The sequence below is a fragment of the Oculina patagonica genome, chromosome 12 (assembly GCF_052425735.1).
Source record: "Oculina patagonica isolate OP01 chromosome 12, crgOcupat, whole genome shotgun sequence".
NCBI classification, from domain to species: Eukaryota; Metazoa; Cnidaria; class Anthozoa; order Scleractinia; family Oculinidae; genus Oculina; species Oculina patagonica.
Window position 1 is genome coordinate 13,945,521 of NC_135769.1, and position 10,216 is coordinate 13,955,736.

The 10,216-nt window shown below is 38.6% G+C and overlaps 1 protein-coding gene across 1 annotated transcript; it reads right to left on the minus strand.

Moving 5' to 3' along the window:
• Window positions 1-1,430: 1,430 nt before the first annotated feature.
• LOC144632119 (uncharacterized) lies at window positions 1,431-6,609 on the minus strand. The gene is made up of 5 exons (XM_078490719.1): window positions 6,589-6,609; window positions 5,628-5,972; window positions 5,009-5,111; window positions 2,151-2,246; window positions 1,431-1,866 (listed from the first exon to the last, which is right to left on the minus strand). Exons 1-5 carry the CDS (start codon window positions 6,607-6,609, stop codon window positions 1,760-1,762), a joined length of 672 nt encoding a protein of 223 aa, XP_078346845.1. The 3' UTR covers window positions 1,431-1,759.
• Between the last annotated feature and the right edge of the window lie 3,607 nt (window positions 6,610-10,216).

Genomic DNA, 10,216 nt, shown 5'->3' on the forward strand with positions numbered 1-10,216 from the left:
AAACTAATCGGACTCCCGAATCAAAACTATGACAAAATTTGAGAAACAAACAAGGTAAAATGGCTAAACATCTTTGTGAATATTGCCAAAACATAACACTTTTCTCAACAAAAATTCACACCAACAGCGCGCGCAACTGATGACGCATAATATAATATATAAATGGTGTTTATAGTGGTCATGCACTTAGCTTCAAATCTCTACGAGATAGCTAGTTTACAGGCATGCCACTGAAACGGAGGAAACAAATATTTAAATGAAAATAACAAGGTTAAAAATCCCAACTGGCAAGAGGCAGACCAGTTGGCTATATACAAAGCGTGGTCGAGGATTTGAACTCGGAACAACCAAGAAACAAATCCAGCTAGTGGCCAGGGCAGGTCTTGAACCGGGGACCTACAGATTACAACACCAGCGCCCCAACCCACTCGGCCACGCTTGCCTCCCGTCCTCCCTCCTGACGCGTTAACTGTCCTATTACACATTCCAATTACAAGCATGACACCTACCTGACTCGTCCCCAGTCGTCTCTTATGCGAAAATTGCAAGACGCGAAGGATTCCCTCCGTGTTGAGCAGTCGACTCAATACCGACTCAAAAGACGACTGGGGACGAGTCAGTGACGCCTACGCTGTCCTATTAGTGCTCAAATCGGGCTGTTGATAACCAATCACGTTCGAGAATTTTGTTATAGTTTTGATTAACCCTGAAATCACTTTAGTTTGGTAGAATTGAAATGAAGTGAAGTTTGGGACCTAAGCCGCATCTTATTTTCACTCCCCTTTGTCCACTCACTCACTCACTCACTACCCATTGTGCTTAACCCGCATCTTCTCTTTAACTTCATTTCTCACTGTATGGGAAAATAAATAGTCTTCCGTTTCGGCCCTTTTCCGTAACATCATTGCAGTTTGGTCCAAAGTTGGTGAAATTTGGCACCTAACTCGCATCATCGATTCAAGTCCAGTGGCGGATCTAGACCTTCAGTTAAGTGGGTGGTCCGATCATCGAGAACCTAGAATAAGAAGGGGGGCCGCAAATCTTGAAAATATTTTTTCTCGGACCTTGGGGCCTTTGTTTGGCCTAAAAATAAGGTGGTGGGGAGTAGTTAAGTCACTGAAGTCTCTATCTTGGGAAGTTTCGGTCATAGTAAGGTTTGGCACCTAATCTGGATGAAATGGAAACGAATGTTTCCAATCACAATACTTAACAAGGCACGACAAGCGAACTAGACAAATCGCCACCATAGTCGGAGGCAGCAACACGGTAGGGGTCATAACTCGAATGTTAACTTTTTGAAACTTTGTTTTGCTTATTAGGATATTCGGCGAAGTATTCGTGACGCTAGTGAGCGAGGCATGATATAACCGTGTGGAGGGTAACGCATTGTAAAAGGTTACAGATTCAAGACTGTAAAATAAAAAAAAAAATCAAGTTTCTTTCTTTATTAACGGCTACGCCAGATGAAGCCCAAAAGATATCACGAGGAGCTTTCTCACGAGTTCACTTATTTCCGAAAGACTAAGGAGGACAGCACTGTCCTCTTCTGTTTCCAAGTCGCTGATTAATGGGAGATCTTCTCTATCAAATAAAAAGTTTGGAAGAGTAACATCATGAATGTGGGACTGGAACAAATTTCCCAACTCTATTAGGTGAGACTCTAAAAACAGTAACTTCATTTTAATAAAACGTTTCTCCCCCTCGTCTTAGTGGGAATACTTTTCAGTTGGCGTCTACCATAGATGAAGCGAGGCCATGGTCAATGAGGGCTGCACTCAAGCCTGTTGTACTCGTCCACAGCAGTTCTGAGAGCCTTTGTGCATTGCAAAATTTGTTTGGAAAGCCTTTTGGCCATAACATGGTCTTCTAAAGGAAAAAAAGCAAATTCACTTGTATCATTAACAAGAAAATAACCCTACCGAAAATAAACAGGCAAATAACGTGATATAAAATGAATGAATCAAATGATTGATGATTCATTTGGTATAAAGAAATAACCCTAAAAAAAACAATTTTGATATCTGAAACTTGTTGTTTATGGCTTGAATAAAGTTGGTTAGATATAAGGCACTGACATTATTACACTGAAGTAATGTTAACACTGCCAATCAAAAGGTTATTGTCATTAATCTCAATAAACTAGTAACAACCTGTTCCAGCTAGCTTTTGAAGAAGCAAGTTCAGTTGAGCCTCTGTTTCTGTTTTTGTTTCCTTTGCTTCCTTCAAGTGGTCACATAGACGTTCTCCTGAAAAAAGGTTGATAAATAACCGTTTTTAAAAGGAACCTTAAAACACATTCGACTGCTACTAATAAACTGTCCATGTCACAAAAGGTAGACAGATGGCAATAATAAGCATATCAATATTTGAAATAGACTTCTTTGCATAATGCATGAGAAAGTCTATTAAGGTATCTACTCGATTGGTTGCAGTCATCTACTTAGTCATTTTTCCTATTGGCCTAAAATATGACCACAGCCGTTCCATTACTTCACCATCACTAACACCACCAAAGGCCTCCAGCCTTTTACCACTATAGCTGACCTACCAAAAGCAAGGAAGAAAGCAAAAAAGAAAGAAGTAACAAAAGAACAAGGAAAATAAATAAAAAATTAAATAAAAATAAGTAAAAATTTAAGATGAACTTCATGTCTGCAGCCAGCACCAACAGGGGCAGTCTCATCCAATTTTTTGGACTTAATTTTTGACCGTAGCTTGGAACTGATTGTACTCTACAAAATAAGAAGAAATAATAAAAGCAGTCCCTTTCCATAAAATAATCACCTGTAGAGGAAACTCATAGAAACAAATTAATATTCATTTTAATATTATATAATTTCCAATCCCTATTGTATGTATGGCCATTTTCTGGAACAACACATTCTGAAAAAATAAATATTCACTAAATAATGAGAAATAAACATTGATAAATGATGACAATTAAAGACTAAGGCATGGTGATAGTTGTGCAACCTTGTATAAAGAAAAACTATTTCAAGATAGTCTGAATGATATTCATGCACTTCATAAAAATACATATTAATCTATAGTACTTTACACAATAATTAAATGAATTACAGCCCCTCCTCCTTTAATTACCCGGGCTTGGGACCGGCAAGAGTATGCACACGCTAAACAACAAAACTCTTGGCGGAGTTAACTGTAACATTAGTCCACTTGAGATGACATAAGAATAATTAACTTACAAACAAAAAATTACAATGTATAAGTAAATGTAACCAATAAAATAATGTAAAATTTATCACTACCATTTGTACTCCAACAGCCCCATGGACTATATTGCAGTATGATTTTGAAACATAAAAGTAAAACTACTGACCAGTGCTTTAGAAGACGACTTTTTGTTGTAAGAAATAAAAAATGAGTCGATTTTGCCTTGCTAAATAAACATTGTCTCTCCATGATTGGTAATACTTAGTAATGCACTAGTAATATTTAGTTTCATACACAACCCCAGATGCATTGTGCTTTAAACCCCTATTGTGTTTAAATAAAGGTTATGATGATGATGACGATGACTGGTGCCAGCACTACATTTCCTTACACATCCAAACAAGGCATCAATGAAAATATACATATTTTGGGGGGTAAACAAGATGTATTATGGGATCGTGAAAAAAGCGAATTACATGAACACTTTGATGGAAACCAAATGAAAATACATGTACAGAATGATATAAATGAAGGATATCATGATAATACATGTAACCAACACAGTGGCTTAAAACACAGAACATAATAAAACCAAAATATTGTCTGAAAGATAAACATGTAAACTAACATATCCCATAATATTACACAAAATTGAAGAAAACCTTGGGACAGCAGGACATTCATGTTCTTCACCAAAGGAACTGCTGAAATTGGAGAGATTGCTCATGATGCTGTTCAAAAAACTTAACTCTCCAAAGCATTCACCAACAATAATTCTGTAAGCATCTTTGACCTGCAAACAATAGAGCATCAATTGAAGTGGATCTTACATACAACAACAAAAAACAATTGACCATTGCAGCACAAATAAAGATTTTTTCTAAAGGTATATCATCATTATATCATTATAATACCGGTACTTGAAAACACATAAAAAATGTTAAAAATATTGCATCACTGACTTACATAAGCTTTAGAAAGTGATGATGCCAGCCGCCAGAGTGCGTCATAAATATATTGTGATACCTTGCACTCCAGAAAGAGAAAAAGGAAGCACTCATCAAACCTCGATCAAAGGCAACTTGAGGCTGCTTGGGAGAGGATGGCCAGAAGCCATTTCTAACCAGGGTGACAGCTTCTGGCTAATGCATGGTTGTAACACTTGACTATCAAATAACACACTGTCCTGCAAAAGGGAAGTGTTTAAGACTTTGTTATAGGCATTAATGCAGAAAATAGTGCCTCAATAATCAATAAAAATAATAATAATAATAATAATAATAATAATAATAATAATAATAATAATAATAAAATGTAATCACTTCAGACCATTTCCATAGAAAGCAATATATCGCACACTAAGAATATTATGGGAAATCAAATCATACTCCGGCATTGAGAGGGTATATTATAGGGGGTCATCAGTCCGCAGACTGCAATGTTTTTTTCTTCATAGACTGCCAATTTCTTTTATTTTCTGCTCAGACCGAAAACGCCATAAATTTCTTGACTGTAGACTGCCAGAAAATAAAGAATGCGCCTGCAGACCGACACTCAAAATAGGCTAAAACCGCCAGATTGCCAGAGTATAATAGACCCTCCTTTGAAAACCATATCAAATCAAGACTAAAAAAGGCCATTAAAATAGTTTAAAGTAAAGTCTATACAGTAGTGGCGCTACTATTATTTTAAGGGCCCACTCCTATGTGGGCAAGTCTCTAATGGCAGGCCCTTATGTTATAAAAGCACAAGAGCTGATCAGTTTTTAGCTATGATGCAACAATGTAATAACAGGTTACCAAGTAGTTTACTGTATTAACTATTTTTTCCTTACCAGTAACACCTATTGCTGTAATTTCACAGATATATCCATGATCAGCATTGTGGGATGTCCACCAGACACAATCATTAAATGTGTAAGGACGGTATCTGCCATCCTGAACAAAAACAGGAAAAATGAATAAATCACACCATGTTCAAGAGCAGTACAAGTAGCCTTGTAGTCCCAGGCAACTGCAAGGCTACTTTGTATTAAGATCCGACCTCCGAAGCAAGGTATTGAGAGATAACAGAGAACTTCATCTCCCTGAACTAAAACTCTATGGGCCAGTCCACATTCATGTAAGCTGCTGCCAAAGGAATGGAATGACTTCTCAAAGGACTATCGAAACTGCAGTAGTCTGAAAACTTTTAAAACTAAACTTTCTTAATTTTTGTAGTGATTTAGACAAGACTGACCATAAATGTAGTGTTTAGATGTTCTTCTCCGCTATATTTGCCAATGAGAAAATGTAATTTAGGGTTTTTTATCAAAATAGTGAAGACTGAAACTAAGCTATTTCATGTATTATGCTTGGCACTTGTTATTATTTTAACAAGTAATGAACCTGGCTTAAAGCAAAAATGTTATAGGCCTATTTTAATTATGCAGTGGAAGGGTACAAAGCACAAACCTTCCAAATTACTGGATGGTGTAGGGATCCTCCAGCATGAACAGTTTCTGTGTTCTTCACATAAACTGCCCAGGGCCACAGGCATCTCCTGGAAGCATCCTTCCCAAAAGGGCTGAAACAAGTTCTTGCCTGACATAAAGCCAAGAAGCAGCAAGTCTTGCCTTTCTGTCGCGGTAGGCCTTGAGCTTTAATTGATCTTAGACTAACTCTCCGAAACTTCCGTTTCCTCTTGGTAGAATCTTCTTGTAAATCAGACCACGTTTCGTCGTCGACAAAATTCTCATCTGCAATACTGGCAACATCATCTAAACTAGATGTCACAGAAGAGGTTGACAGCGAAGCCTGCTGTTAAAGAGGCGCAGCATAACGAAAAGGAACACTTACCATTGTCCTTTTACCTGCTTTACCTCCTTTACAATGGAAACAGTTAACTTTTTTTAGCTCGAAAATCACGTCGAGGAGGCATAAATGTCCGGAAAGGAAAAATTTCTTGTGGAGAAATAGTCGACTTAGAAACCTGGCCTCTTCAAATTCTCAAATCTCAATTCTCGATAGGTGAATAGGGCCTACTTTATCCGTTTGCATGCGGTAATTTGATGATAATTCGATTCGCTTATATGCGGTTGATTAAGCGCGAATCGGGTGCAAAAGTCCCGACACAGGGAGCCCGGGGTCAAGAGCAAATGGCAGCGTCAAATTATAAGGATTTGTAAGAAACTTTATGGGAAAAATTATCAAACAAAAATATAATAAACCGCTGGTAAAGATCACATTTCACATCATATATTGTCTATGTGTCGTTTCTTGACTGTTTTAAAGCATTTAAACCCTATTTAACCGATATTTTTAATTTTAGTTTACTCTTACCTAAATTAATGCAAGGGTGAACACTTCCGACGCTCGATAAACAACACTGTTCGACAAAAATAAGCCAAAATTGCTTTTAATTTGATCCACTCACTGCAAAACTTCGCATGGGCATAGTTCGAAGACATTTCTTTTGCTGCAGCAAATTTTTGATTCTCCTGCCTCTATCCGCGGTTTAAGAATACGGGAAAAATAACCATCGTCTGCAAACTTTTAGCTTTCTCCAACACCTTGAACCTGAATTACCGGGCATTGGTACAACCCGTGACGGTCAAGCACCCGTGACGGTCGTCCCGGGTTTTAAATAGATAAGTTTTTTCCTATTGTAGACCGTTATTTCAAGCATTTAAAGACGTTTAGAAGCTATTTTGACCGTCACGGATTGTAGATTAGCCACTAGTAGTAATCAGAGATCAGGGGAGTGCGTACATGCGTTCGACCTATAGGTAAAATAGACCCAAGGTAAGCAGGCAGTGGCAAAAAAAAAAACGACATGGTCGGCCTACTTGTAGTATGCCTTATGTCAAAGTTAGTTACCATGCTTCAGTACCGAACCAAACGCGAGGAGGATAAGTGTGAGAAAGATTGTGTGACGAGCCAAAAGAACATAGAATGAATGAAATTTTATGTACACAAAAATAATTATTTATTTCACTTGACCTGTTATCGTTTGGCACTATCGTTTTCCAGAAACTTCTGGAAATAGTTTTACTTCGATTTAAAATTCCACAGACATAATTCACACAGTAATCCACTACACAGAATCACATTCACACAACAATTTCCTCGTCAAAACGTCTAGTGCTTCTAGGAATAACGATATATCACAAATTCAAAGAAATGATAAAACAATTTCGATCCGTATTATACCCACTCTCGATGCATTTAATTCTAACAATTTGTAGTTTTGTGCAACATATAATAATTGCTGGAAAATACGCTGGTTTACCTACGAACGAACTCCGTACGAAATTGCCCCGCCGGCTGAGCGCTCTCCAGAAAGCCTGTTCGCAGGCTATACGAAACTACGCATCGACTTACTCGATTTCCACTCTTTTTATGACGTTCGGTGGCTGAAGACAACTCTGCTACCTTGGATGATAACCTTCTAATGTTCTCCATGACATTTTTGGCAAAATTACAATTTTGACAACACGTTTTTAACCCTTTTTTCAAGCAAAATAATGTTTCTATGCTGCGTTTGGGCCTTGGGACGCCATCTTGTTTTACATGAAATCGAGGCCATCTGTGGCTACCAGTTTCCCGGCCGAGAATTGCCTCTGCAAAAATCAATCGGGGCGGCCAATCTGGCGTCCATACATCTGCGCGCGCAGTAAGGCTCGATTCATTCCGCATAACAGTACACAGGCATACCAACTCAAAAGACACAGGACGCAAAAACAAAATTAGGCTTGCGCTCTCCTTCGTCGAACGCAATTAGGAGCTATTTTGGCCGTCACGGATTTGTTACAGGCTCAGCCGTCACGGATTGTAGATTAGCTTAACCGTTATTTCTAGCATTTTAAGACGGAGAGTCACTGCTAAAACCGTCACGGAACTTCTAGTCGTCACGGATTTCACGAAATTGACTCATAATTTCTTCTCTCCTTTGATCAGTCTATAACAGTCTTAAACAGCTAGGGAGAGTCACTACTAAAACCGTCACGGAACTTCTAGTCGTCACGGATTTCATGAAATTGACTCAGTCTATAAGTATCTATAACAGTCTTAAACAGGGAGAGTCACTACTAAAACCGTCACGGAACTTCTAGTCGTCACGGATTTCACGAAATTGACTCAGTCTATAAGTATCTATAACAGTCTTAAACAGGGAGAGTCACTGCTAAAACCGTCACGGAACTTCTAGTCGTCACGGATTTCACGAAATTGACTCATAATTTCTCCTCTCCTTTGATCAGTCTATAACAGTCTTAAACAGGGAGATCTATAAGTATCTATAACAGTCTTATAGCTTGTATCTATAATATGTAAGAATCTATCCGTCACGGATATGTCACGGATCCATCACGGACATAGCCGTCACGTGTTATTCCAAATTTGACCGTCACGGGTTTTACCAACAACCGAATTACCGAGCTTTAAATTTACCATCTTTATTATTTACTACAAACTTGATGATTTCGACATTGCAGATCCTAGCAGTATGCAGGACGCGTGTCAGATATCAACCTAGTAAATGGCCCAGCTCACAACGAGTCTCTCGTAGCTCAGTTGGTTAGAGCGCCCAACGGCGCCCAACCGGTATCTGTGAGGCCATGGGTTCGATTCCCGTCGAGGACTCAAAATTTTTCTTTGTCCCATGCTCGTGCCATGTTGAACATCTTATATTTATTATTTATTACCGAGCTTAAAATTTACCATCTTTATTACTTACTACAAATTTAGACATTATTTCCAATAATTCAACATCAACCTGTCATAAAAGTGGAGGTCTCCTTTAAATATTTGTCGACAAAAAAGACGAACTAGACTTCGAACTGAAGAAATTTATGACGGTTATAAATAAAGCACTGAACAGTACATTTTCAAGCCGCCGGAATGCACATATGCAGATTCCAGTCATTCTATGTTTTGCAATCCACCTCCCCCCCCCCCCCACAAAAAAAAAAAAGAAAAAAGAAAAGAGGGGGTGGGGAGGCTTCGAAGGAGACTATGAAGGTGCTTGCTTATCTAAAGTAAAATTAATGGGGCGAGCTTGATGCAGTCAGCAGTCCAGTACTAATTAAACAGATTCCGAGTTGAAATGAATTGGTAGTAATTTACCAGATTTTAAAATACAGATGCGCTTTATCGTTATTTCTATGAGTTGATTCCAGCATTTGTTACAAGATCATAGCTGTAAGTGGGCTTGTAAGGCTAGGGTCTCATATGCTGGCTGTAAAATTGAGTCGGTAGCTCAACAAGAAATTTGCATAGAACAAGAACGATAAACACTCGGGCAGTTAAAACGGACTAATACAAAGTGTAACCAAAGATAAAAAAAATATATCTTATATTTCTCTTACATTTGAAAAACAGAGAATAGATCTAAGGAAGAATCGCGAAGTTCTGTCTGTTCGTTTGGTCAGCCGATCTGAAAAAACAAACAAACATTCTAACCAATTTTTCAGGTGTTACTTGGGACTGGAAGGGAGGAAAACCGGAGAACCGGAGAAAACCCTCGGAGCAAGGACAAGAAACAACATCAAACTCAACCCACATATGGTACCGGGCCGGTATCAAACCCGGGTCACATTGGTGGGAGGCGAGCTCTCTCACCACTGGGCCATCCCTGCTCTTCCAGTAGTCATATTTGTCCACTTTTTTCGAGATCACTTGTCCTCAAGTATTTTTTCTTTTGCGACAATATCGCAAAAATTCAACGAAACCCAGTTTATATTAATAGCCTTGACTTTTGTAAAAGCCTGAATCTCCAAGTTTGCACAAATTACAAAACTTTATAAAATGAACATTGGCGAACCACCCACGAACACTTTGATGGGTTCTTAATTTATTAGTGCAGATCATTTAAAGCATGAAAACATCAATTGCCACGTCAAAACTAGTACTGCAGGCTGACTGGTCTGTGACTCAGGACAGGAATTACATACACGTCCACCGCACACGTGGGGACAAGACGCAGGGACATGTCGACGTCGACTCGCTACTAGTCGAAGCCCGGGTGTAGAAGCGACAAATTCATGTGTTGTTCACACTGAAGG

Excerpts from the sequence above, each read along its gene's own strand:
- LOC144632119 (XM_078490719.1), bottom strand. The coding sequence starts at position 6,609 with ATGCCCATGCGAAGTTTTGCA. Across the intron at positions 5,973-6,588 it reads TGCCCATGCGAAGTTTTGCA|CAGGCTTCGCTGTCAACCTC; the intron begins GTGAGTGGATCA and ends CCTCTTTAACAG. Across the intron at positions 1,867-2,150 it reads TCAAAAGCTAGCTGGAACAG|AAGACCATGTTATGGCCAAA; the intron begins GTTGTTACTAGT and ends TTTTTCCTTTAG.